Raw genomic sequence first — 25,814 nt, 5'->3', positions numbered from 1 at the left:
CTTGATGCTTTAGGTGACCATATGATAACTTGAAGTCCCTTCCATCCTTTCTATAACAAGGCATTCATTTCCTTACATTTAAACTCAGTTGAACCATTAGTAAAACACTTCATTATTGATTTGTTATCATCAAAACTAATGGATTAGGGTATTTGATCAACAGATTTGATTATCATTTATAATTTGGTAATTAAAATAGGACGTGTCCATTTATTATTGGTCAACATTAGCGGTCAACATTAGCGGTGAGGATGTTATAGATCTTCACTAGTGAGGACCTAAGTACTGTCCCGATGGTAATGTGTAGATCAAAACGTGTATACACCCATCATCCTCATTTGTTACGATCCACCCATCCATCCCGTGAAGGTATTATTCCTAATTTTCCTTAAAAAGTGTTTACACAATTAGAAAGTATGAATCCACACCGTGTAGATATTATTTGTTATTTAAAAAAAAAAGCATTTGCACAATTAGAAGTGTTCATACGTACAGTGTTCTTCAAAAGTTCATAATTAATACATTTTTATTAGTATTTTTTTAAAAATCCAAATTCAGTGAAAGAAAAAATAATTCTACTACAGTTATAGTCCTTGCTACATAATTAGGGGTGGCAAATTACAGCACGACTGTCAACACGACTCGAACACGGCACGAGATAAGCGGGTTTGGGTTGATCTTACGCTGGTTCGGGTCATAAACATGTTGACACGATTAACCCGTTTACTTAACCGTATCAGATTAGGATTGAGGGCGTTTATACCCTTTTAACCCGTTTAACTCGACATGTCATAATCGTGAATATGACATATGTAATATTTTATCCGTTTAAACTTAATTACAATAGACAGTTAAGTTATTTCAACATAAACTTTTACGCCTTATGTTTTTTCTTCTTATTTTGAATATTTAGGTTTATTGTGACAAAAAATTTTTAGTATTTATTATTTGATTAAATATTAATTGTTTTATTTTAATAAACATGTCATTAAGGTTAACACGTTAATTAGTTTAATAAATAGGTCAGGTTAATGTTAAAAGTTCCTGACACGATTATTAAATGAGTTGGTTTGAATTTACTTGTATAATATAATATCCTGATACGATTATAATACATAAATACAAATAGTCACCTTTAACATAATATCAATGTTGCATTCAAATATATATATATATATATATATATAGACACACACTACACACAATGAATTCAAGAGAGAGAAAAGGGATGTCCCGTGCTTGATGGCGGCCTCTTTTATCATATGACAGCATCTTCTTTTATTTAGTTTTTGCCTTTTATTATTAACTCACTAAGCTTACTCACTTTAATCATTACCTATAAGGTTTTTTTTTAGGCTAACGATTACTATAAGGTTGTAAACGTTAGGTTTTCAATTTAATAGTTTCAACTAACTGGCATTTAATTTACTGGTAGAATATTTTCATTCTCAAAAAGGTGTGAAGGGGTTCGAGTTGAGTATAAACAACAAAATGCGAAGGGGTTCAAGTCGAGTATAAACAACAAAAAATGTGTGTGTGAGGTGTGTCTATTTCTTGCCGTGAAAATAATAATAATAATAAAATAAATCTAATAGTTACAAAAATGCAACTAGTGAAAGTTTTCTTATAATATTAAGGGGGGAAAATGAAGAAGTAAGAATTCTCGTAATAACCAACGGACCAGTTGTTAAACGGTACCAAATCCTTTCTTTAAAGGGAGATTAAAAATTCAAGTCTCAGTAAAAACACATGTATATGAATACCAACTAAGAAAAAATAAAATAAAATAAAATAAAATAAAAATTCTCATAATAGACATGCTCTTAATATATATATATATATATATATATATATATATATATATATATATATATATATATATATTAATCGTAATTTTAATTATATAAAATTAATTTGGCCCCTCCAACCTATTATTTCTGGCTCCGCCGGCCCTGCCATGGAGTATGTAGAATTGATGCTTTGATAATTTTTATTCTACAAATACATTAATACACGTTAAAAAGAAAAGGGCAAAAAAAAAAAAGGTGAAAAAAAAAAAACAAAAAAACAAACAAATTTCACGTGGACTCTGCATCTAATCCACTTCCGTGCAATTTTTTGGTTCGGTGTCATCCAGTGTGTCTAAATCAACACCCAACAATTTAGAATTAACTACGTAAAAAGGCTGAATTTTCGATCAAATGATGTTACAACATCGTAGAATCTGTGCAACACGGGTATAATATGTGACATGGATGTTACATGTTTGATGTAGATGTGTTGCCTAAGTGATACGACGTTGTATCTGTGATGTAACATGTTGCAATGTTAATCTAACAGTGCACATAATGAACATAGAAAGGTGAGAACGGGGAAGAACTGGAGAGGATCTGAATCCCTGCAAGAGGGTGGAGGGGAGGGGAAGAGAATGGAAAGATACCCTAATTAACGCACAATGTGTGTGTGGATAGGAGAGGGTTCTTTTCAAGTGAATCTGACTTTAACTCCTCATTAGTGCACAAAACCACCTCAACATCATTAGCCATTTTGTTAGCTTCATTACTGATACACTCTAGAGCTTGCTTTGAGGAGGATGATATTGGTAATATTGTGCTGATAGAAGATGATTGCGTGAGCTCTTTTGCTCTCTCCACTTGAACTTTCCAATCTGTTTTGCATAGCACATAGAGCATCAACATAGCACAAGAGGCCTGAGCTGCAAGCAACCCTAGCCACAGCCCGGCAAACCCGGTTTTAGCCACAAAACACATGAAGACAGCCACCGGCATACCCACCAAGTAAAATGACCCTAAATTGATATTTGCTCCAATTTTAGGCCTTGCACTTCCTCTTAGCACCCCACAACCAGTGGTCTGTGGGCAATTTCCTAGCTCACACAGTCCGGCTATTGGTAATGCTATCGCGGTGAGCTCAAGAATCGCCGCGTCCTTCGTGAAAAGCCGGCCCCATTGGTGCCTCACTAAGGTGGTGAACAACATGGCTGCAAGGCCTAAAGCAACCGAGCAAGCAAGTGACACGATCATGGAAATGCGCGCTTTCACCGGCCGGTTTGCGCCTAGCTCGTTCCCTACTCTTGTGGAGGCTCCAAGGCTTAGGGATGATGGGAAGACGTAAACTAGAGAAGTGGTTTGAATAAGGATTCCCATTGAAGCAATGGTTGCTTTTGGATTAGCAAGAAGTCCACACAGCATTATCATGAGCTCATACCACCACCACTCGAGGCAAACCGAGACACAAGTTGGCACAGCGAGCTCAAGCAACGAGGCCCATCCCCGGAGGCATTCCATGCTCGGAGCCACCCACGAGGCCTTGTACACGCCGGTAAAGTATACGAATGAACACAACAAAAGGAAAGTGTTGAGGTTGGTCCAAACCATGGATATGGCCACCCCTGCAATACCCATCTTGAAATGGACTAATAGAAGGAAATTAAGAGGCACATGAAGGAGAAGAGAGATTGCTGAAGAGTATGTTAATGGCAATGTAACGCCCTGTGTTCGGAGAAAGATACGAAGAGGGTGTAGAAGTGAAAGAAAGAAGAGGTCAGGAATGGCAAAAACGATGAAAGTATGAGCCATAGATGAGATTTCTTTATCTTGTCCACACCATAAGAGGATCGATTTCATGTTAAGCCACATGAAGGAGATGGGTATCGAGGCCGAGATAAGTAGAAGCATGGTTCTTTGTAAAGTAAGGCCAAGAAGCTTCCATTGTTTAGCTCCATAGGCTTGTCCACAGATGGGTTCCATGCCCATGGCCAAGCCAGAGATGACAGAGTAGCCAGTGATGTTCGCGAAACCGATTGCCAGAGAGCCACCGGCCATCTCAAGCTCGCCGAGATGTCCAAGAAAAAGCATGGAGATCATGGCTCTTGAATATAGAAGTAGACCAGTGATAGCTGTTGGGCATGAGATCTTGCCAATTGCTTTGATTTCTTCAAGGGCCTAAAGGCAAGAACCAAGAGAAAAATCCAAGAAATGATTGTTTGTTAAAGATAAAATTAACAAACTGCTTAAGGAAGTGACTATATATATACATATATCGTGCATGCATAAATTATATTAGTAAATGTTCTTTTATGTCCTTCTAAATGGTTGTTTTGTTTTTACCTCAGCAGGAGTTGGCCATCTATGGAGTTCATGATCATCAAAATCAGTTGGAAGATCCATGGATTTGTTGGGGTCTATGAAATAGGTTTCCCAAGTTGAGACAAATGAGGATGGAGAGGATGGCTTTGTAGCACAAAAAAGTTTTCTTTAAAAGATAATAACGTTGCCGGGGAAAAAAAAAAAGGTACCCTATTTGTGCTTGTCTGTTTGGTCTGTTTTGGGGGGACTTTGAATTGGGAGGCAGGCATAGGGGATGGGTCATATATAAACACATTATATGAAATGATTGGAACCTACTGTTGGTGAACGTGTCAATAGCAGGTGAAGAACTATGAACGTCTTGCTAAATAGTTGAGATCCATTGTTGTACTACAACGGCGTATAGTACAATAATAAAGGGTTGTGATTGAAACATACATAATATGAACATATTATTGGCTTATTATGAACGAGACAATAGATCACGCGAGGAACCATACATGTTTTCATGGAGAGTTGAGATCCACTACTGTACTGCACCCCAGTACAGGAGAAATCCGGATCCTCTCTTGTGTCATTTCATCTTGTACCGCATCCTGTCTCAATGCAATAACTTCCCATCCCATCCCATACGTAAAAACTTCATATCATTTATAGAACAACTCCATAAAATCCAGATCCCCTCTGGATTTATAAAAAGAGAGGATCTGATCCTTTGGAGGCCAAGGAGGGGCCTTATTACTCTCTCTCTCTCTACTTCCTTGATTCTCCTAATTTGAACATATGTCATGAGTTATGGAACTTCTTTTATTGGGTAGCGTACCAAAAGAAATAGAGCAAGGCCAGGTTTGGTATTATCTCATAGTCAAAGGATTCGTGTGTATGATTGCTTTTAACGACCATATGTGTCCAAATGATAGTGTTTTAGTCCAGAAACATGGTCAGTTGATAACAGTAAGTCCTTTTTAGCATGTTGGTAATGGCGGAACTAAATTAATTCACCTTTTTGCTCAAATCTGTGATTTTTTGTCAGAGGATAAGGGCATGCATGTTTTATCTAAAAACAGTTTTCAGAAAACTGAACAATAAAAAGACAGTTCTTTAAAAATAGACATTTTTATAATTGAATTTTCAAAAAATTGAAAGAAAATAGTTTCTTATACAATTTTTTATTTTCACAGCTTTTAAAAAACTGAATAATAAAAGACAGTTATTTGAAAACAGACAGTTTTATAACTGAGTTTTCAAAAAACTGAAACTCTATGCAATTTTTTGTTTTCTGAAAATAAAAAACTGTTTTTAGAGTTACAAACCGAACAAGCCGTAATCTTTTAAACCTTCACCGTAGGTTTTAATTCCTACAAAGAAAGGGAAAAGGAATGGGTTAGTTGTGTTTGGATTGGCAAGTGGAATGGGATTGAGAAGCAATTCTCACTGCTTGTGATTTGTGAAATGACGGGGCATTTTGGCACATCTATTTGACAAAGAAGCCAAGCATTGTCATGGGAATGTTGGCATGTTCTAAGGCAGCTATGCATCTTCTATTACCATACATCTACTATTATTCTCACAACCCATGTGATAATAAACCCCACTCCGAGGACGACTTATGCTGACTGAATCCATTAACAGCCAAACAGAGCCTTGACAACTTGTTCGATTTGACTCGTAATCAACTTGCGTATAAATCTGTTTTGGGCTCTCTCTCTCTTGAGGTTACACGAGAGAGCGAGAGTTCTGGCATGGCGAGTATTGTAACAGAACTAAATTCACTGATGGATAAGACGATTTGTGGTCCATTAAGAACCTAGTTTAAAGCAATCAGATCAAGTGTTACCTACTAGGTAACACACATCACACCTACTGTTGTCCCAACAGGTACTAAACTGTTTGGTTTATAACAATTACAAGATTTGAGACTTCAAAGTCCAATAATGGGATAACACATTTTCCTAGTCGGGTACCAACATTCTCCTCAAGTGCCACACCCCTCCACTCCGTGTCCCTCTATTAGGGTTTGAAAGCTACCCTTAGTGCCAAAACCCTCGACACCAGGCCCATTATGTCACAACTTGAAACCCTAAAACCTTTACCTCAGGAACGAACAGAAGATGACATGTACTTCGTGACCCAAGACTATCTAATAATTTTTCGCTAGGAGAAATTTTAGATACTCCTCGACTAATAAAGGTATTACAAAGAAACCTGAAAATGAATTTTGATTGAACCGAACCATCAAGTGACATACGATCAAAAACTATCTAACAATTTCTTGCCAGAGGGATACATATAGAGGATTTTTTTTCCCCACTTTTTACTAGTAATAAAAAATGTTATCTCGATGAGCATATGGGGTTGATGGTGCTGTGTGAAAGTATGGGACCAATGGTGCTAATGGGGTGACAAAAGATAAATATATGGAGAACCAACAGAATGAGGAAAGGGAACACTGCAAGACGACTACGTGCTCCAATACCAACCATTTAATTTGTATCCCTTCTCTCATGACAGAGTTGAGAGTGTCTCAAAGTGAGGAGCCTTCAGCCTCCGTGCCTGCAAAGTTAACACCAAACCCTACCATCACTCTTCTCAAACAATAAAGAACACTGAGCTTCTATATATATATTTCACTCATACAGTCTGAGCAACTTCAGATTTTCAGTTTCTCTCTGCATAAGATATTATTTTCCTGAAAACCATGTATCATCAAAATCAGGCACCATCTGTGTCCATTTCAATAAGTTTGACAGTCTTGAGGCTATGTGATATGCAACAATATATATATAGAGAGAGAGAGTGAGTGAGAGAGAGAGAGAATATAAACTGTGTACAACTAAATAATTCATTACTCTCATTCAATGTTACATGGTAAGAAGTGAGGAGAAAAAATATTTTAAACCTCATCATGAGTTTACAATAATGACTTGGGAGATGGAATACACCAATTTTTACAGTAATAAAACAGAAAAGTTCCTGGATGAAGATTGGATGTGATTCACTTGTACCATACATCAGAAAATTGTTTCCAAGTTATTCTTTTATTTATACCAGTCTAAAACATCATAAATATGATGGGCATAACAGTTCAAGCAAGTTTTCAACAGGATATGGATTTTTCATTTCTCTTTTAGTACAACAGCAAAGATAGGAAAAGGTGTTAAACTATCCAGAAACAAGAATATATTCACAGATTCTATTCCTCAACTTTCTCCTCTAAAAGTTTCCTACACGGGGCTTTAGTGACTGTATAACGATATATGGGCATACATATACCAACATTGAATCATGCATCCAAGAGCAAAATTTGTAAATCTATCATCTTAAATTAATGGAAGACAAAATGTCATCCTAATTAAACTATTGACACAGGCTAAATCCGACATAGTAGGTGAGTAAGCGAGACTTCCCTAGGTACGGAGTGCAATAAACATAGAATTCATTCTGAAGGTTCGGATGAATGTGCAAGTAAATTAAAAGGAATACTAAAACAGGGAAAACTAGATAAAAATCATAGCATATTAGGCACGTCTTCATCAAGGTTTCAGTGAAAAAAAACACAGCATCTTAGCCACCAAGATCCATACACTATTATGCACAAATTGCATAAGATTCCAGGGCATCATGATTGAACTACCCTTGTGCAATCAACATTGTATAAAAAAGGTGATATTTTCATGAGGAATAATTCCCAATCACTAGCAACTTATCTTGGTTAGTGAAGAAGCCTTGAGAGTACTCTTGGAATCCGCTGGCTAAGGCTTCAAGATGTTGGATAGCCGTAAAGCAACATTATTATATGGCCTTATTCCTCATCAAGGAATTCTCCGCTAAATGCCAGAGAACTTCATCCATAAAGCATTGTCCCAGCCAGTATATCATCGAGTCGCCATTTTGTGCAAAAAAAAAAAAAAAAAATTTGTTGTTTTATGAGTTGAATCAGTTGATTATTCTCCTACAATTGCTTCTTTAAGCATTGTGTCCATCTCCATCGCTGTATAGAAAATCCAAAAAGCTTGAAGACAATAAACTGTTTAGTCATGTTGGTTAGGGGTGCTTTGTCTAAATGCCAAATTTTGATTTTGCAAATTCCCATTGTTTAGGCAGGAGCTAGGTCAACAATCAGTGTCCTAGTTTAGGCGTGACAAAGCCATACCTGCAAGTCTGTTACATATTCATCGTCATCATTATTCTTGAAGAATTATTGTTATTATTACTTGGGATAAATTGAAACACCCATGTGGTGTATATATACAGTGCGTATAACGCCCCTGTAGTGCCAATTGTGTATATAAATGCTACACATTTGAAACTTTTGTGCAAAATTTGTAAGGCGACCATCACGAGCAATGACTATTTATTTTAAGACAAAAGTGCCACTTTTTATTCCGAAAATTCCCCTGGCACTACCACATATATATACGCGTATCGTCTCAACCCTTCCTCTCTCTAGCAGCAAGCACCGTTCCCTCTCTAAGGTGTCTCTTTCTCTCTCTTGAAGCTATGTCTCTCTCTCTCTACATCTATCTCTGTTTCACTCCGAATATATACCCCCCAAACACCATCAGTGCATTGCATATTTCTTTTCTCTCCTCTAGTCCTCTGAGCTCCATGATCAGCCAAGAGAACCAATTACAGAGACAAAATATGCCTACGGCCTAGGACCATGGCCAGAAAATTCATCCCTAATGCCTCCACCAATTTTACCACCAACTCACCCAAACCCAGTCATATCATCCTCTCTCTCTCTCTCTCTCTCTCTCTCTCTCTCTCTCTAGCAACAAGGCCATCTCTCTCAGACAGAACTCTCTCTCCCCCCTCCGTTTGACACTACCCTGGTCTGGATCGGCCGGCCAACGACATATTTAGCCCAAGCATAGTCCTGCAAATTCTTAACAGCAAACAGTTGTATTCAACGAAAGAGAGAGAAAGCTTAAGGACTGAAGTGACAAAAACCAAGGGGCCTCAAGCTAGCCCTTTGTTTGCTAGGCCTATCACTGTGCGTCGCTTTGGGAATCAAGTGTCGATGAAGTTGCGTAAAGCTTTTGATGCAGATGATAAGTCAGAGGGGACGGAGCTCTGGTGAGAGAGACAGCGAAGTTGATGAAAACGTCGCCAGCGGGAAATCAAGAGGTAGGGATAACAATGGGGTTCTCCAGACAAGTCGAATCCAAATACTTTGTGCATTTAATCGAAATCGAAACTTTGAGAATCCAAATGATTTTAATCGAGAGAGAGAGAAACATAGACTGCAAATGACTGATGAAGGGGAGAACCACATCATCATTTTGATAGTTGTTTCAATTTTTTTCCTTACGTCATCCCATGGGCATTTTAGTAATTGTATAGCTCCGTTAACGGCAGGTTAACATAAAGGACCTATTTGAACCAAATCATTAGGAGGAGTGTTTTTAAACCAGGCAGGGTGTTATATGCACTATATATAAGCCACGGGGGTGTTTTCTGCAATTTATCCTTATTATTTATTGTTATACTACGTTAGATACTACTATATAATGCCAACAAGGCATCTTGGTAAGACCTCCATTTTGAAGTACAGTCATACTTTGTTAACATAATATCCCGACGAGCCAAGGAACTCAAATTTTGTTTTATACTCTCCTTATCATAAAATTAAGGGTAAATATAGGAAATTGTATCATACCACTCAGCATTATAGTTTAAGCAAATAAAAACTACTTCTCACAACCTCAGACTCCTCTCTACATAATTTAACAAGTCACAAAAGTTTCAAAGAAACTGTTTGTGAGTTGAAAAACAAGAAAAATAAAAAATAAGAATAAAAAAATATTACAAAGGCCTGCAGCCCTTCTACTTGGTCTAGAAACTCAAAAGTGTCATCTGCAACATGGAAAGCAATTTATCTGAACTACAATTTCATTAGCTTAGCCAATAATATATAAGAGGAAACTTTATCCAGGCACTTCAATAGTCTCAATTATAAGAGGGGGGAAAAAAGATCTATATGAACAGAAATTTGGCAGGAAATGACTTTATTGAAATCCATAAAAGTAAGAAAAGCTATTTACAATATTCTTGATACTTGTTGACATTTTACTCTCCGTGTCGGAAAATGGATATGCAAAAAAATTAATAAACAAATACAAATACAAATTGGTACCTCAATGATGGGACCCGGACTTATCAGACCTAGATCGAGGAATAGCCAAGATGGCTACAAGTCCACTGGCAAAGGCTGCGACTGCTGCCACAGCTAAGGATGGTGAGTTACCACCACCAAAAAGCTGATCCAATGGTCCACTTCCAACAGACACCACAACCTGTTCTCAAACAGCAAAGCTTCATCACCTAAATGGCTAAAAACATGAATAGTGGATATACATGCTATCAAAAGCTTTCCTCTAATTTGTAAGTGTGCTAGTGTACTTAGTTCCTCACTCGCATTTATTTAAAACGAATAGCAGAAAGGTTTAATAACGAGCACTAAGAAAAAACAATGGCTAAACATAATGCAAAGGATAGATATTTTCAATTTTTATTCATCATAGGCTCCAACAAATTCCAATAGTCTATAAAGATTTTTTCCTCCACTTAGGCCAATATGTTTTCATGCTTCTCATAAATGCATTGTTTAGAGAAATAACACAAAAAATGTCCTACAATTGATTTAGCATGATTTCAGGTCAAACTCGGCCACCAGCAGTTGATAGTAACCAGTTGACCACCTTTTGTCTCATCGTCATCATTAACATCATAATTTCCATTTTTATTAAAGTATTCATGTTACCAATGCATGCTTGCCTTAAATACTATGGTCCTATACATTTATACAACAATGCTTCTCGCATAGTGCATAAATAGTTCAGATGGATTTCAGTGATATGCATTCACAGTGAAACTTTATGCACACAGTCAACACAAAAAAATAAAGGATTTTTTTTTTATAAAAGAATGGTTTTAGTTTCAACATCACAGTGAAAATTACTGTTTGTTTGCAAAAAAAATGAAGCATTACCGTGTACAATTAAATAATCCGGAACTCTCATTCAATGGAATGCACACACTTGAGGTACATCAAGTACATTGTCGGAGAGGATGCAGATTCAGTTGTACATGGAGTTGAACAGGGCGTATGCAAGATATATATTAACTAAACTATGCTAGGAACTAAGCTACCTAGCCAACATTACACTACTCTAGGCTAAAGATAGAAGTTATATTACAGGAATATAAAGTGTTGGGTGGATGTGGTAAGTCCTCTTGATATATTTTTGCCTATTATAAATGGGATGGAATGATGATTAAGTGGCTGCTGGTTAGGGCTGCAACTTGGGTGGGCTAACCCAGCCCAACCCAGAAATTTTGAAACTGGGGCTTATATTCACAAATCGGGTTTATATTCAGGTTGGGTTTTGTCAAAACCCAGACATATTCGAGTTGGGCTCAGGCTCAACCCGAACCCAGCCCAAAACCCGAATTTTTTTTTTTTTTTTTCCTTTCTCTCTCCTCCCTCTTCTTTCTCTTTCTCTCTGCCGCCGTCCATGCACTTCTCTACACACACTGCCGATGATAGATTCATAACTCGCGATGGTTTCTCTCTCCACATGGTGCCGATACATAGTCCACAAACTCGAGTACTCAGTCTCTCACAGCTGGAAGGTTCCCCAAATCCCCCCCCCCCCCCCTCTCTCTCTCTCTCTATATATATATATATACACATGTATGTGTATAATTTATCTGTGATTCATTATGGTATTCCCAAATTGCTCCATGTTTTTTCATTCCTCACATGATTAGCAGTTATTTCAATTAGTTTATTGTCAGGGCCAGTGGTTTTGTGCATTCATGGATATATGTTCAAATGATTTACTGGGTCTTTGTGGATTTGTATAAAAAAAATTCTTTTTGTGAAATTTTCCATCATCGGGCGATTACAGATCTCATAGACATGTGTTTATATATATATATATATATATATATATATATATATGTGTGTGTGTGTGTGTGTGTGTGTGTGTGTGTGTGTGTGTGTAAACACATAGAATGAAGTGTAAGGAGGATACACAATGCGATTGGAAGAGCTCTGAGTGATGAGAACAGCTAATAGAAATACAGATAGATAAACTGAAATATATGGGTTTTGAACTTCTGATTTTTGTTGATTTTGTAGTTTGCAGTTGCATAGAGAGAGAAAGAGGGGGCAATTTCTGAGTTGAGAACGAGAATAGAGATGGAGGCGATTGGGGAGGCTGAAATGAGTTGCCCTAAAAATATATATATTTTTAATAATAATATAATCAAATATATATAATATACATACATACATACATATATATATATATATATATATATATATATATATATATTTCCAAAAAAAAAAAAAAATTAAAAAAAAAAACTCAACCAGTCAACCCGTCCGAAAATATTTAGTTCGAATTCTAACCACAACCCATGTTGGGTACAATTTAGGCTGGCCCAACCCAACCCGATTCGGGTTGAGGTTGGGTTGGGGCTGGGCTGGGTTGGGCCAACCCAACTTGCAGCCCTACTACTGGTGATGTGACTCACTTTCACTTTTAAGCAATGTCCAAGAACCATTTTTGCACGAGAAGAGTGTCCACTGCATGTCTGTTGTGCGTCTACAGCATGTCAATTGCATGCTCATTTCTTTAAATAAAAAATAAAAAACTAAAGAACGGTTTTTGGAGTGTCGACGCGTGACACGGATATTTCGTCCTTCTCTGTGTCCATGCTTCCTAGCTGAACATCCATGTCCTCCCATTCCAATTATCTTGGGAGTATACAGTACCAATATTGTTGTGCAAAACAACTCTTGATGAATTTACCATTATCTCCATGGTAAAATACCACGACCATAAGTCAAAATAAATGTACATTGTACAGTGCATATCCTCTTTAAAGATCGGTATGTCCATTATGTCAGTCATAATAGATGATGCCAAACCCTCAAGTTATCTTTGACCAAGATGTTCCTCCCCTTCCAATTAGCCTAGCTTGGGTGTATTAGACAGTACAAATATTGTTGTGCAATGCAACTATAATGACTTTGACATTATCTCCATGGTAAAATACCACCACTATAAGTCAAAATAAATGTACATTGTACATTGCATATCCTCTTTAAAGGTCGGTATGTCTATTATGTCAAACATAATAGACCATGCCAAACCCTTGAGTTATCTTTGACCACCCTCTCAATGATTGATTTGATAAACATGTGAGGAACCTCAGTCTGAGCATAAAGTAGGATTGAATTTAAAAGTTGAATTTGATCCTCTTAATCCCTCATAATAATCATTATGCATTATAGTAGATCAAATATATGGTTAATGTCTTCTTTGTTAAATTTGGTGATGTTAAGTATGAGATCAACTTTATGGGTTATTTTTTACCCACTTAGTAAAATAATCGTTTGCTAGACTCACAACAATGATCAAATAATATTCCTAGGATGATCAGGGCAAAAGCCTATTGATATGGCTCAACCGCCAAACTAACACTTTTTATATGTGCATCATTTTCATAGCAATGCCCTCTAAATGGAGGAGAGGTTCTATGAAATGAAACTGCATTTCTTTTTAGAGAATTAGATGCAACCTTGAGCCAAATACATTTAAGTAGACCAATGGATTGGAGTTACCCTTAGGTGAACTCCAATGTAAATGCCCTAAATTAAAATTAATTCATTGCTTGGTAACCGAAGAAGGAATAAAATAAATCAGTTCAAGGGTTTATTTCAACTAAGCTAAAAATGCTTAATCAAAAGCTCCATGGAAGATATGTATATTCAGGGAATGTTTTGAGTTAGAGACTACTCCATATTTCTCAGCCCTAATGAAAATTAATCTCCCCTCTCCTCCTTCCCCAGTATATAAGTCAAGGCAACAGAAGCTAATGTATACAATTAAATTCCTTTTTTTTTTTTTTTTCCTGGTCAAATATAACACGTACCATATCCCATTTTAGACATGAACCTTGCACCTCCCACTCTGAGAGTGGCAGAAAATACTACTCAAGCTAAACAGTTGGTGATAGAGATAACTTATCTGCTTCTGCAAATTGCTTGCATAGCCATGATGGCATCATGTGGGCATTTGGGTTTTTTACTACTAAGTGGAGAACAATTTACAAGGTTTCATAGATTACCATCACTAATGTCTGACGAGTAAGAAGCACGGTTTAAACTGTCGGCCGAGACGGGGCGACTCGACTGAGTTGTAACTGACTCGGGTAAGACTCAATCCTGCTACGACTAAGTATACCATTGAGAATGAAAATCACAAGGGACTTGGGGGTGACTCAGCTCAAATGGCCAAGTCAACCCTTTTAAGTTAGCAAGACCCAATTTTGTCCATTTTTCTCCCCCTCTCCCTTAAACAGCCCTCTCGCCTATAAACTTGTCCTAAATCATATCTATGAATCAAACCTCAAAAATATAAGATCGTTACCTGGATCAGTGGATCAACCCAGATTTATTAGATTTTGGAGTTAAATGACACGATTAGGCTATGGTGTGCAAGGTCCAATAAATTTCATGACCGAGGTTTCCAATACCATTGTGTAATGCGTATTACACCCCGCATCCGTTAAACCACGACCGCATCTGTGAGGTGATTTTAAACGTTGGTTGGAAGTGCTTGCATAAGAAGATTACTTAATGCCATTTTAGCAATTATAAAAGATTAAGAAATAAACTAATGTTAATATCAACAAACACAAAAGAAAAGGAGTGAATCATACCTGTGGGACCACAATCGCCAGGTTCAAAACACCCATTGATAACCCTGCAGGATTGAACCATCTAATAAGCACTCAAAGCCCCAAATCTCCAAAATTATTTAAAGTAAAACATTCCAATAATAACCCACCTTGGCCAAGTCCCAAAGACTCAATACGTGTGGATATCAAGGCATATGGAACACTGTAAGTGATCTGCAAAAAATTGTTTCAAATAAAGCAAAAAATAGTTAAACAGAGTTTTCTTGCAAAGCCACAAAAGAAAAATATTCAGATCTGGATGTCTGAATTACCGACCTCACTCTGACCTCCCTGTTTTGAGTAATAAGGTCAGGCCCCACTACATCATGGACTAGCCATAGTAGGTAATCTATTCTTCCAGTTATCTTGAACTATTTTTTCTTTTTTGCTATAAGTTCACGTTTTTCTTGACTGGGGAGAGAGAGAGAGAGTAATGACATATTTGAAGGTGACTTTGCCAGGCAGATTTCATATTAATGGCTAGGATCAACTGGGAGATATCAACTGAAGGTAAGCATAATAGGGCAATTAGATGTTGGCGAGGTAGAGTCCATGAAAAAGGGCAATTATCTTTTCAGTTTTTCCTTTTAATTCCTTTAGAAAATTACTAGAAAGTGCGACAAATCTTTTTATTCCTTGTAGAAGCATAATGCAGTGAGTCAGTGACTTACCGCCAATGGAATGCCAAGAATTGCAAAAACTATTAGCGCAGCAATTACAACACCATTTGGAGGTAGATCATCGGGTTCAAAGTCCATATTGCTCACTATGTAAGAAAGTATGAGCATTGATACAAAGCAGAACGACATAAGGATGTTTGAAATTCCCCACACAACACCGGCTCCCAACTTCCGACAGAGCTTCTCCATCAGAACTGAAGTTATCCCAAGAACTAAAGAATTCAACATCAGACCAAACGAACCCATTCTCACTCCAACATGATAACTCTGCCCTTCATTTGGCTTGCCGCGATAAATTTCTCGACCCATCCAATCAGTATCAAAGAGAAGAAATGGAAACCATCCAATCCAAGTCAGGGAAGTAACAAGAAGGATTACCCAGATTGGCCCTGTGAGATATCTGAAAGTTCCAAACAATTCCCAGAGGAAAGCTTCTTCAGCATGGCTTGACTGCTCCAACCTTTCTTCAGGGGCAGATCCATTGTTGGAATTTAGGGGCAACTCGTTGGCTGCAGAGATGCTCACATATGTAGTGATTGCAATAAAAACAATGTCAAGAATGAAAGCAGACTTGAGGTTGGCACAGTTGACATTGCATGAGGAAGTGACAGTGAATGGGAAAATCTTGTACCAGTTACTGAATGCTCCAGTGGCAAAGCCGAGAACATTACCAACAGCCATAAAAAGCGAAAAATAAGCATTTGCCACTCGAGTCCTTCGGTGATCCTTTCCTAACATGACAGAAATTAACAGAAGCCGAACATCAATAAGCGGAATTTTGAACAGAGTAAAATGTGTGGAAATGGTGTTTTCTCGAAAGCCAAAACAGATGCATAATCTAATAAGCGGAATTTTGAACAGAGTAATACATAAGTAAGAGAACAAACAAGACTAAAATAGATGCAAAATCTAACAAGCGGAATTTTAAATAGAGTAATGCATAAGGAAGAGAACAAACAATACTAAATCAAATTGACTAGGGAGTCTTTCTAAAACCTTGGCATGATTATAGTTGAAGGGGCATAGTTGCCATGGAACTAAATCAAGTGGGCAAAGTTGTCCATCCAACTAAATAAAAGTTCTCAGAGCATTACGCAACAGCGACACACAATCTAAAAAACTAACCATAAACAAATAAAAAAGCTATAATTGCAAAGATGCCCTCACAAAGCTGGTAATTCAGATTTCGGTAGTAAAAGAGGAAAGAACATCCTCCACCATAAAGATTAAATTAGGGTTTAAATTTACGCCTCAATAAACCAACAATTCAACGAAAACAATACAAATTCAACTCCATATAATATATATATATATATAGATAGATAGATATATGCATGTTTGGATTGGAGAGGCTTACCAGTGAGATCGGCAAGCAAAGCTCTACAAGGTCCCTGAGTCATGTTGTTAGCAACATCGAGCAACCAAAACCCTATCACAAAAGCAACCACAGCTCTCTTCTTAGTCCCACCTCTGTCCCCGAACAACCATCCGATATCGGCCGAGAAGCCGATGACGAGAACGGCGATGATAATCGCAGTTGCTCCGGCGAGGATGAACGGTCTCCGGCGTCCGAATCGACTGGTGGAGCGGTCGCTCATGTGGCCGACCAACGGCTGGACCAAGAAGCCGGAGAGCGGACCGCAGAGCCATATCACGCTGGCCCAAGCGTGTGGAATCCCCAGCTCTTGCACGTACGGCGTCAGAAGCGAGAGCTGCAAAGCCCACCCGAATTGTATCCCGCACGCCACCGACGCCACCCTCAGCAACCGCCGTCGTGGAATCCTACCTCGAACCGGCTCCCGAACCGCCGCTCGAGCCCTGACTCGTTGGCGCTCAGCTTCCGGAATCGCCATCTTAACACACTTCTCTCTCTCTATCTATATATATATAATATATATGTATCTATATTATATATATATATATGTATGTATACACTCTCTCTCCCTTCTTTATTCTTTCTCACTCTAGACACGAAATTTTGAGAGAGAGGGGGGGTGGGGGTTGGAGTTTCGGTGAGCTTTGGTGTGGAGGGCTGAAAAAAATGGAGTTGTTTTATAAAGAGGATAAAATGCCCTTTATAAGTGGATGAAATTACGGGTATTGGTATGAGAGGGATAAAAAGGCCGAAGATATAGGGGTTGGGGGAATGGGTTAGGCTGTAATTATTTGGAAAATTGAGGGGAGTTTTGCATAGGATATTTTAGTTCTCCTGTGCAACTGAAAAGGTTGCCGTGGCGGTGTGTAACGACGAAAATGCCCCTGAGTTGGCGCGGATTTAGACGTCCAAATGTCATTTTTTTTTTTTTTTTTTGGAAGCGTTAACGTAGACACAGCCCACGAATGTCTATTTCGTGGCATTGTTTTAAAGTAGTTGTCTTTTGAGTGCTAATGTTTGAATAATTTGATGATGGTTAAAACATAAAAGCCAAGTGCAATGATTCTTGGACAACCATAATAGAGTACAGACATTGATTCCTTTTTTAATGGGAGCTTTTTGATGGCAAATGGTTGCATTGATTATCTTTTTAAGGTTACTTTTTTTAAAATATATATATATAAATACATATTACAGCACAATGTGACACCAAAGTCTGAGGTAAAACGTTTCTTTGATGCATTGGATGAGATTAAAATTTTAATTTTATTTAATGCGAATAAGAAAATGTGGTCTAGACTCTTTGCTGGACCGGTCTGAATTTGCATTATAAAATGTTTACTAGACTCCTTCTCTACTTAGATTGTATAGCATCATTGGCTACAAAGAAGCACTAATATCTCTCCTACGCACCGTGATCTTATTGAACAGTTGTTGGATGGATTCGGATACATAAAATATTAATAAACGAAAGAGTCGAAGTTTGACAATCCAAAATTCACCGAATGCACTAACCCACTGAACTATAGAGACACTACAAATTTGATGCAATTTAAATACATAAAATTTAACAAAACAAAAATAACAAAATCTCCATATTAGTAATCTTATTTATGATTATATGAATAAATTGGAAAAAATTATTTTTATAAAATTATTATTATTATTATTTTATGTATATATTTCATACACGTGTTCTATTTTTTGAGATTTATCATATTAATGCAAGACCAGAGCTCAGAGGGAGCACTTGTTCCTGCCCTGACCCCCCCTAATTGAAATTCCGACTCCGTCTCTGAATGTTAATATCATATCATACCAATGTCTTGTATCCATATCCGTATATGTATTTCATTAATAGTGAGTTGACAAGTTCATTTGAATTACTGAAAAAAAAAGTTGATCATATATATATATATATATATATATATATATTCTTTACTGGTTGTGGAAACTTATCTTATACTTGCAATAAAATCACAAAAAATTGCAAAATCTTGTTATACGCAAGTACGTTGCCAACTTTAATTTGGGTGTTATATGGATCCTACCTTTACATAAACAAAAAAGTAGATTGTGTGGTTAAAACAAAATTTAAATAATGCTAAATTGAAGCTTAAAATTTTGAACAGTGAATTTAAGACACGAATTTACTAAAATCCATTATATTTTGTGTGTGGGACCCACCCATAAATATCTGGCTTTCAATTTACAACATTTATCATGGTACATTATGAATGCTTTTTCTTTATCTGGTAAAACATTCAATCAATCGAGTGACAGCAAATACATCACGTGGGCTAATTCAATGACTACTCTGCTTTCCAACTATTACTTCTTTTGTCAGTTCAACACTCCTTTCGGAAAATAATACGTAATACATAGTTTGTAGTAGACATATACTCCGTATATGAAAACCAAATGCGAATAAGGCAGGACATGAATATATTGATATGTTAAATTTTTTAAAAGCACGATGATACGATTTAGATTCGGCTAAATATTTATTTATATATTTATATTGAATAATATTATTATAAAATTTTAATTTATTTTTAATTTTTATATTAAAGGTCGGTTCAGTATACATTTTGTTTTTGTAATTTTGTTTTAACTCAAAAAAAAAAAACAAAAGTTTTGTTGTATGATGTTTTGAATCGTAATTGAAAACATATTTGATAATGTTTATTTGTTACAAAATTTTGAAAGCAAAAACATGTTAATTGGCTGCGTTTAATAAAAAGAAACGTTTTTTGTTTTTGTTGTCAATCACTGAAAAGGTAAAACGAAAACAAAAATTACGTTCAATAAAATATTTATATTTTTTCTATAACAGAAAACGTTTTCAATTTTTGTAAAGAAAAGAGAAAACATCAAAATGATATTTCTTATGTTTTCGGCACTATAGCGCAGAAATGTTTTCACTGATGTTACTGCACAGACACTATTTATTTCAAATAAAATTCATATTATTTGTGTTATATATTAAGTTTCATATTAAATGTTAATAAAAATATATTTTTTTAATATAGAATAAATTAAATATTGTATATTATTTTCTATTTGATAAAAACATATTTTAATATATAATACATTAAATAATAATGTAAATTATTTTTTTCGACAAAATAATTTTTGATACAGAATATAATGTTATTAAATTATTAAGCAATAGATATTTTATATCATTATTTATTATATCATATGTAAATATTAAATTATAATTAATTTACAATATTTTAACACAATATATATTTTATTACATATAAGATATATTATTTAATATTTTTTATTCATAATAAATTATCATATGCTAAATATATTATATATCACATAATAAATGCATATACATGTGTTTATATACATAATCGGTAGGAATGTTTTTGTTTTGATATATCTAATTTTGTACTTATAATATATTGGCCATTTTTAAGATTTATAATTTTAAATTAAATTTTCAAGATTTATGGCTTTTTGATATTAATAGAACCAAGTGTCGTGACTGAGTGGTTGGATTGCTCTTTAAATATGAGAGTTCATGTTCAAGTAAAAATAAAATTCTTGCCATGAAAAAAATAAAAAAAATTAAAGAATATTATGTACATTTTGTAACAAATACGTTGTATTACCAAACACAGTTATTATTTTATGTTTTCAAATTTGTGACAACAACAAGTGTTAATAAATATCATTTCTGTTTTTTATTTCCACTCAAGAAAGCAAAATTATGTTTCTATTTTCTTAAAACTGCAAAAACACAAAAACGTTGCTAGTTTTTAAAAAGTTATTTCAAAGTTCTTTTTTTTTTTTTTGGGGGGGGGGGATTGTTTATTGATACAATTAGTTACTACAGTACTAGTTGTTACAGAACAAAAATATGTACAAACACCAAATCAATGTTTCAATTTTTTGACACTATTCAATAAACGTTTCGGTATTGATCAAAATAAAATATTTTTACCGAATACGTTTTTTTCACTATTTACAACTATAAAAATAAAAACATAAAAAATAAAATGCGTAACAAACAGCCCTAAAATTTCTAGTTAGATCCATTACTGTCTTAATTTAGATTGTAAATGAGTCGAACAGAATTGAACATTTAATGTGTATGAGCTCAAGTTAATCAAGGTACTTAGTGTTCCTAAGCTTGACGCAAACACTACTACTTACTCTTAACTTGGCTAGTTTAATAATTTCAGTACTCAAACTCAAGTTTATTTACTGAAGCTGATCTCAAAAATTAGTTGGAATTTAAACTAAAACAAGTTTAAATTAAAACTAGTTTTACTAGGAATTTATTCAAATCTTGATCATTTTTTATTGGATCGCGAGCGAAAAACACTACTATGATATGCATATAAAGTGTATAACTTTCTACACGCTTTAAAATTTTCATAACATTCAATTTTGGAGCCAACAATGACCTGAATACTAAAAAAAACTAAAGTGTCCCTTTTCAATTGAATAAAAAAATAATAAAAAAAATTAATTAAATGTAAAATAACTAAACTGCCATTCTTTTTATATATGCGATATAAGGTTGCGAGCAAAAAACACCCTTATGGTATGCATATATAATATATAACCCATATATGTTCTAAGCCTCCTTAACATTTATTTTTGGTGCAAACAAGGACCCAAATGCTGAAAAGATTAAAGTATCCCTACTGAATAAAAAATAGGTAGAAAAAATAATTGAATGCGACAAGTGCGTATATATATAAATAAGGACATTATCGGAAGAGACAGTGGTATTTTTAAATTTTATATCTTAGAAATGTCATGTGCAATGCACATAAATAAATTTTTAACGAAACAATAACATCAAATCATTTTTTGTCACATTTTTTCAAACTTAACGAACTTATATACTCAAAATAAAGGATATGGGTGTTATTTACCCAAAATGTAAATATTAAGGGTATTTTTCTCACTTTATCCTTATAAGGGTGTTATAAGAAGAGATAATTGTGTTTTTGAAATTTTATATCTTAAGAGTGACTTTAACCCTTATTTTGTTCATTTTTAAAACGTAACGGACTTATATACACAACATAAATCCTTATTTGCTTTTTTTATTTATTTATTTATTCCAAATTTAACGGAGTTATATACCCAAAATAAATGATATAGGTGCTATTTGCATAAAATTAAAACATTAATAGTATTTCTCTCACTTTACCCTTCTTTATTTAAACGTTTTTTCATTAACTTGAGCTTAACAAGTCAAATCGTAAACTATTTCGGTTCAATTTATATATATTTGTTTAGCTTCGATTTATTTACTAAATAAATGGACACGAATTGATTTTTGTTATATTATGACCAAATTATTTCTGAATAACTTAGTTCATTAGCAAGATATTTTATAGGGCAAAGTGACAAAAACATTCCTAATGTTTAAAGTTTGGACAAATATCACCCTCAACAAATTTTTTTATTTTTTATTTTTTTGGGTATATAAGTGCATTAAGTTTGAAAAAATGATCAAAGAAGAGCTTAAGATTACAATTTCGTTACAAATTTAGTCATTCGCATTGCACATGACATTTTTAAGATATAAAATTTCGAAAATACCATTTTATCTTTTAATAATGCCCTTATATATAAGAAGAAGAATTCAAAAAGGACAATTTAGTAATTTCATATTTAATTATTTTTTATTTTTTTTATAAAAATACTTTAATCTTTTTACCATTTAGGTCTTGTTCAAAAATTAAATATTAAAAATTTTTCAAGATAAGAATATTTTCTGACCTTATATTATAAACTTAAGTTCCCACTTATAATTTTTATGAACCGGCCTAGAATACGTGGTGTCACGACAACAACAAAAAAGTGACAGGTATAAAATAAAAATAGATAAATAAAATTGAATCTATTGCATACTGACAGAGGAACTTGGCTTCGTCATTAAAAAATCTCCATAGAATGCAAATCGCGGTGTCTTCTTTTTGGACCATTATCGACACAAATTAGCGAATCAAATAGACAAATAATTATAGTACACAAATAGACAAATAATTATAGTACACAAATAGTCAAGGAGAGTGGCAGGCTAGGGTTATCATGGACACACACATATACATGACAGGAATGAAAAAATCGCCGCCCCAACTTTCACTCCAACCTCTCTCTAATTTTCTCTCTCTAACGGACGGTTTTGTATACTTCACTACGCCCTTCCTGCTCCCTTCTATGGGAGTGAGGAGATAAAAGTCGCTTCTCACTGTTATAATAAACTCGACATATTTTAATAAGTGTATTTCGTGAATATTTTTTTACATTATTTTTTTTTTTTCGGTTAGATTTATTCATGTTCAGTTCATTTTCGGATCAAATGGGTAGATCTGTTATTTTCTCTGACTAATCTCTGGCTTAGGTCGGTTTTGATTTTCTCCGCCTCAATTTAATTTTTTTTCCTTAATTTAATCTTGTGTGTGGTTTCTTCGGTGTTGGAGCGCCTTGTGGTTGTAACTTTGGAGCGGTTACCGTAATGATGGCCAGACATTTCGGTCTCTCCTGTTCGCTACGTTCTCCCATGGTAATTTTGTTTGCAGAGTGTTGGTCTCTCTTTCCTCTACAAATTTAGAGCTTGTTCTTTATTTATTTGCTTTGCTTCAAGATTTATATGTATTTTCTGGCTTGGCTTTATGCCTCTGCCATCTTGGCTTTAGGCCTTTGTGTCTTTGAATGACAAAAAAAAATAATCTCAGATTTTTTCAATGGCAAAATTGGAATTATATAAGAAAGGGAGGACATATGTTTGGTTTGTTTTCGACTCACATAGACATATTTGTTATTTTTCTTTGGCTAGATCTCTGATCTAGGTCGGTTTTGGGTTTTTCCCCCTAGATTGAATCATTTTCTCCTTAATTTGATCTTGTGCGGAGTTTTTGTGTGTCGGAACAACTTGTGGCTATAGCTTTGGAGCGGTTGCCGTGATAATGGCTAAACTTTTGGGTCTCTCCTGTTTGTTATGTTTTCCTATGGTGGTTCTGTTTGCAAAGTTTTTACTGTTTCCTCCACAAATTTGGAGTCTGTTTTTTTATTTTTTTATCTATACTTCAAGATTTGTATGACTTTTCTGGCTTTATGCCTCTATATTTTGGCTTGGCCTTTGAGCCTTTGAATGAAAAAAAATAAAAAAAAATAAATTGAATAGAAATCCTAGGATTGGATGCATTGTTAGTCAACATAAATTTCACAACAATGATATATGTGCGTGAAAGAGCACTAATAGTTCCTATGAAGCCTAACAAAAATTTAAAAAATCGCACTAATGGTTACAAATTGGCATGTAATATATATATATATATATATATATATATATATATATATATATATATATATATAAATTGGCTTGTAATTGAAATTCCTCACTTACATTGGATTCCATCACAAAAACTCACTCTTTAATGTAATAACAGCACTAATGCCATCCAAGTGTACAAATTAATGTAATTAAGTGAATTTTAGCCATCTGATTAAAAGATTTTATTTCTAAAGATATCAAAATTTAGACACATTTTAATTTTCGTGATACATGAATTCATTATTTTGAATTATGAAATTTCTTATTTCAAATATTTTAAGGATTGGATGCATTTATGGGACACATATATAAAGTTTGTATAAAGGCTACACTTCCTTTAAAATCCCAACTAGAAAAATGGTATGTTTTTAAGGTTAATTAGTAAAATAATTATATATGTGCATAGATAACTATAGTTCAAGTCTGAAATGCCTAAGGTATTGTTATTTAGAACCCTTTAGTCTATCTAAGGTGTTGTTTGATTACTCAATTTAAGACTTAATTCTGAATAGATTAAGCACTTATTTAATTAAATACGCATTTGATAATATAAGTTGAATATAACTGAAAAATTGAATAAAATTTTAAATGATAAATACATCATTTATCACTGAATGCTTAACATTAAAAATTCACTCAAAAGAAGGCATCTTACCTGCCAGACTAGAAGAGTTTGGGCAGTTCTTTGAGGCAAAATGATCAAAATATCTTATCACTAATATTTATAGTGGTAAATGATTTTCTTTACAAAATTTATTACTCAGTGAGTCAGTGGCATAACCTTTTTCGTCCACGTGTGTGCGTGTGTGTGTCTCTCTCTATATATATATATATATGACTTTTTGAAGGGTGAGTTATGCTTCCAAAATAGATCACTACTATTTTTTTTTTGTTTTTTTTGGTTTGAAAGTTAAAACAATTACGCATACATCTTATTTTCACTAATATTCAAATTTTTTATTTCTCATTTTTAAGAAAGAAAGGGTAATACCACTGGACCATTTGGTCCGTTGGTAATAGACCACTGCTATTGCTATAGACTGAATTGTTAAAAATCCAGCAATTGATGACCTAATTCTATTTGTTTTTGCCAAAAGTGACCCAAACATTCTGTTTCACAAAGGACACTGAAATGCCTCATTAATGTCTCCAAGACTCTTTAACTGGCCAACATGAGGGTCGTTGGTTGTTACATTCATCCGGTTTCCCACTTTACAGTGAGTGCCAACGACATTTCTGTCGGAGTTGAGCCCCCAACGGCGCAACATGATTCATGAACACGACTCATTTATTAAAATTTGTTAAATTTTGTAACTGAATCTTGTTTTAAAAGTCCAAGTTCAGCAACGAGCATAGCTAAACATGGTAAGAAAGAACCGAATGAAGCTTATTATATATTACCGTTAGAAGCCCAACTTGGTTTGGTTTGATTGCAATCTTTATATTGTTCGTTACACAATACTTTGTGCAGGGGATGCTAAAAAGATTAGGTTTGTATCCAGATCCTTCAACGTTAATTGTTGTTCAAGAAAAATCAAATTGAGCAATTACCTTTAACCCTTCGTAGTTTGACA

At 34.7% G+C, this 25,814-nt stretch overlaps 2 protein-coding genes across 4 annotated transcripts; both read right to left on the bottom strand.

Annotated features, from left to right (window-relative positions):
- Positions 1-1,877: 1,877 nt before the first annotated feature.
- LOC132274066 (protein DETOXIFICATION 48-like) lies at positions 1,878-4,839 on the bottom strand. Its single transcript, XM_059775225.1, has 2 exons — positions 4,131-4,839; positions 1,878-3,965 (listed from the first exon to the last, which is right to left on the bottom strand). The coding sequence occupies exons 1-2, from the start codon at positions 4,188-4,190 to the stop codon at positions 2,442-2,444; spliced, it is 1,584 nt and encodes a 527-aa protein (XP_059631208.1). The 5' UTR covers positions 4,191-4,839; the 3' UTR covers positions 1,878-2,441.
- Positions 4,840-6,302: 1,463 nt separating this feature from the next.
- Positions 6,303-17,583, bottom strand: LOC132274065 (sucrose transport protein SUC4). Of its 3 annotated transcripts, none has more exons than XM_059775222.1 (6): positions 16,905-17,583; positions 15,539-16,278; positions 14,978-15,041; positions 14,850-14,893; positions 10,249-10,408; positions 6,303-6,662 (listed from the first exon to the last, which is right to left on the bottom strand). In XM_059775222.1, the coding sequence occupies exons 1-5, from the start codon at positions 17,398-17,400 to the stop codon at positions 10,250-10,252; spliced, it is 1,503 nt and encodes a 500-aa protein (XP_059631205.1). In that variant the 5' UTR covers positions 17,401-17,583; the 3' UTR covers positions 6,303-6,662; position 10,249. The 3 variants fall into 3 exon arrangements, with proteins under 3 accessions (XP_059631205.1, XP_059631207.1, XP_059631206.1); XM_059775224.1 differs by having other exon boundaries at positions 6,661-6,798; XM_059775223.1 differs by lacking the exon at positions 6,303-6,662 and having other exon boundaries at positions 10,094-10,408.
- Positions 17,584-25,814: the final 8,231 nt, after the last annotated feature.

Source organism: Cornus florida, unplaced genomic scaffold (assembly GCF_030987335.1).
Source record: "Cornus florida cultivar Cherokee Brave unplaced genomic scaffold, ASM3098733v1 CherokeeBrave_3.0.0_Hap2_Chr09, whole genome shotgun sequence".
Classification (NCBI taxonomy): Eukaryota; Viridiplantae; Streptophyta; class Magnoliopsida; order Cornales; family Cornaceae; genus Cornus; species Cornus florida.
This window is presented reverse-complemented; position numbering and strand designations above follow the sequence as displayed.